The following is a 1,790-nucleotide window of genomic DNA, read 5'->3' on the forward strand; positions in this document are numbered from 1 at the left end:
GAAATAGGAAATGCTTACTTCTGTTGCATTACTGAGAGCACTTCTTGTTACAACTCATGCAAGTCACTTTGTTACTAGTGATAATGGGATATTACAGAATACAGACCAAAACTCCTCTCAATATTAACTAGCATTCAAAAAAAGAATAACAATGTTGGAGAAAATATTTAAAGTGTTTCAAAATGTCTTTCATTAGACCAAAGATGGAAGACAAATTGTATGACAATTCTGCCTACAAAGCAAGAAATTAAACAACATATTCTAGGTTTTTGTAAAGGGATTTTACCTGAATTTTATCAATTTTTATAATAAATTCTACGCTTCATTTTCAATTAAGAAAACTATATTTTTATTAGGTTTGTGCACTAAAAACTTAATATTCATATTTGGTCCAGTTTTACATGGCTGTCATTACCACTAAAGAATGATTAGTATTTAGACAGACTGTGTCTAATTCATATCTATTACTACGAACTTTGTGACCTTGTGAGTGTACACACTCACTAAGTGCTAACTGAGTGAATGAAAGAAAGACTGATGAGTGGATGACTGGAAAAACCATTGGTGAAGAGATATTCCATTTTACCATTCATGTCACCAGTATAACAGACATCCTCACCCCATTAGTCTCTTTACAGCCCCTCTTACATCTTTGTTTCTGAGGGTGTAGATTAGAGGGTTGAGGCTAGGTGTGACAACAGTATAAAAGAGGGCAATGAACTTGCCTTGATCTTGAGAATTTCCTGATGGTGGCTGGAGGTATAGGCACATGACTGGGATGTAAAAGAGGGATACGACCATAAGATGGGCTCCACACGTCCCAAAGACTTTCTGGAGTCCAGTTGTTGACTGCATCCTCAGCACTGCCCGGGCAATGGCACCATAGGAGCTGAGAATGAGGATGAGAGGTACCAGAACAAAAATGGAGCTCGTGACCATGAGGGACAGCTCATTAACACGGGTATCAACACATGACAGTTGAAGCAGTGCTGGAACTTCACAGAAGAAATGGTCCACTTGGTGATGTCCACACAGGGGTACCAAAAATGTAAAGAAGGAGTGAAGTGCTGAGTTGGTAAAGCCACTTACCCAACAAGCCACAGCCAACAGTTGGCAGAAACGAGGGTGCATGAGGACAGTATAATGCAAGGGTCTACACACAGCTGCATAACGGTCATAGGACATCACCATCAGTAGAACACATTCTGTGCATCCCAATGCAAGGACAAAATAAAGTTGAATCATGCAACCAGTGTAAGAGATGGTTTTTCCTGGACCCCAGAGGTTGACCAGCAACTGAGGGATGAAGCTGGTGGTATAGCAGAGATCCAGAAAAGAGAGGTTTGAGAGGAAGAAGTACATGGGAGTGTGGAGATGGGAATCCAAGTATGACAAGATAATGATGAACAGGTTGCCTGTCAATGTCATCAGGTAGAACACCAAGACAACCACAAAGAGAACTACTTCCAGATGAGGCCAATTAGAAAATCCCAGTAGAACAAAGTAGCCTTCAGAGGTTACATTCATTTTTTTCGTGGTCGTTCATTACTTGTTATCTGAAGCAAGTATCATATATACACTAGAAATGTAAAGAACTACTGCAAGAGAAAAAAAAATCACATCAGAGCCACCTGTAGTTACCTCTTTTGGGTTGTTTAATTGCTTGTGTTTTATAAATGCAACTCCTGAAAAAGATATTAGCAGTAGACAAATACTTGAATTTCAGCAGGCACGTTAAAAACAGCCTCACACTTGTAAGTCTGATTCAGGCTTTAAAACTCTGTCTACAG

General features: G+C 39.4%; 1 protein-coding gene across 1 annotated transcript; it reads right to left on the reverse strand.

Annotated features, from left to right (window-relative positions):
* Positions 1–615: 615 nt before the first annotated feature.
* LOC138425113 (olfactory receptor 2J3-like) lies at positions 616–1,533 on the reverse strand. Its single transcript, XM_069562740.1, has one exon. It carries the CDS (start codon positions 1,525–1,527, stop codon positions 616–618), a length of 912 nt encoding a protein of 303 aa, XP_069418841.1. The 5' UTR covers positions 1,528–1,533.
* Between the last annotated feature and the right edge of the window lie 257 nt (positions 1,534–1,790).

Source organism: Ovis canadensis, chromosome 20, assembly GCF_042477335.2.
Source record: "Ovis canadensis isolate MfBH-ARS-UI-01 breed Bighorn chromosome 20, ARS-UI_OviCan_v2, whole genome shotgun sequence".
Lineage (NCBI taxonomy): Eukaryota > Metazoa > Chordata > Mammalia > Artiodactyla > Bovidae > Ovis > Ovis canadensis.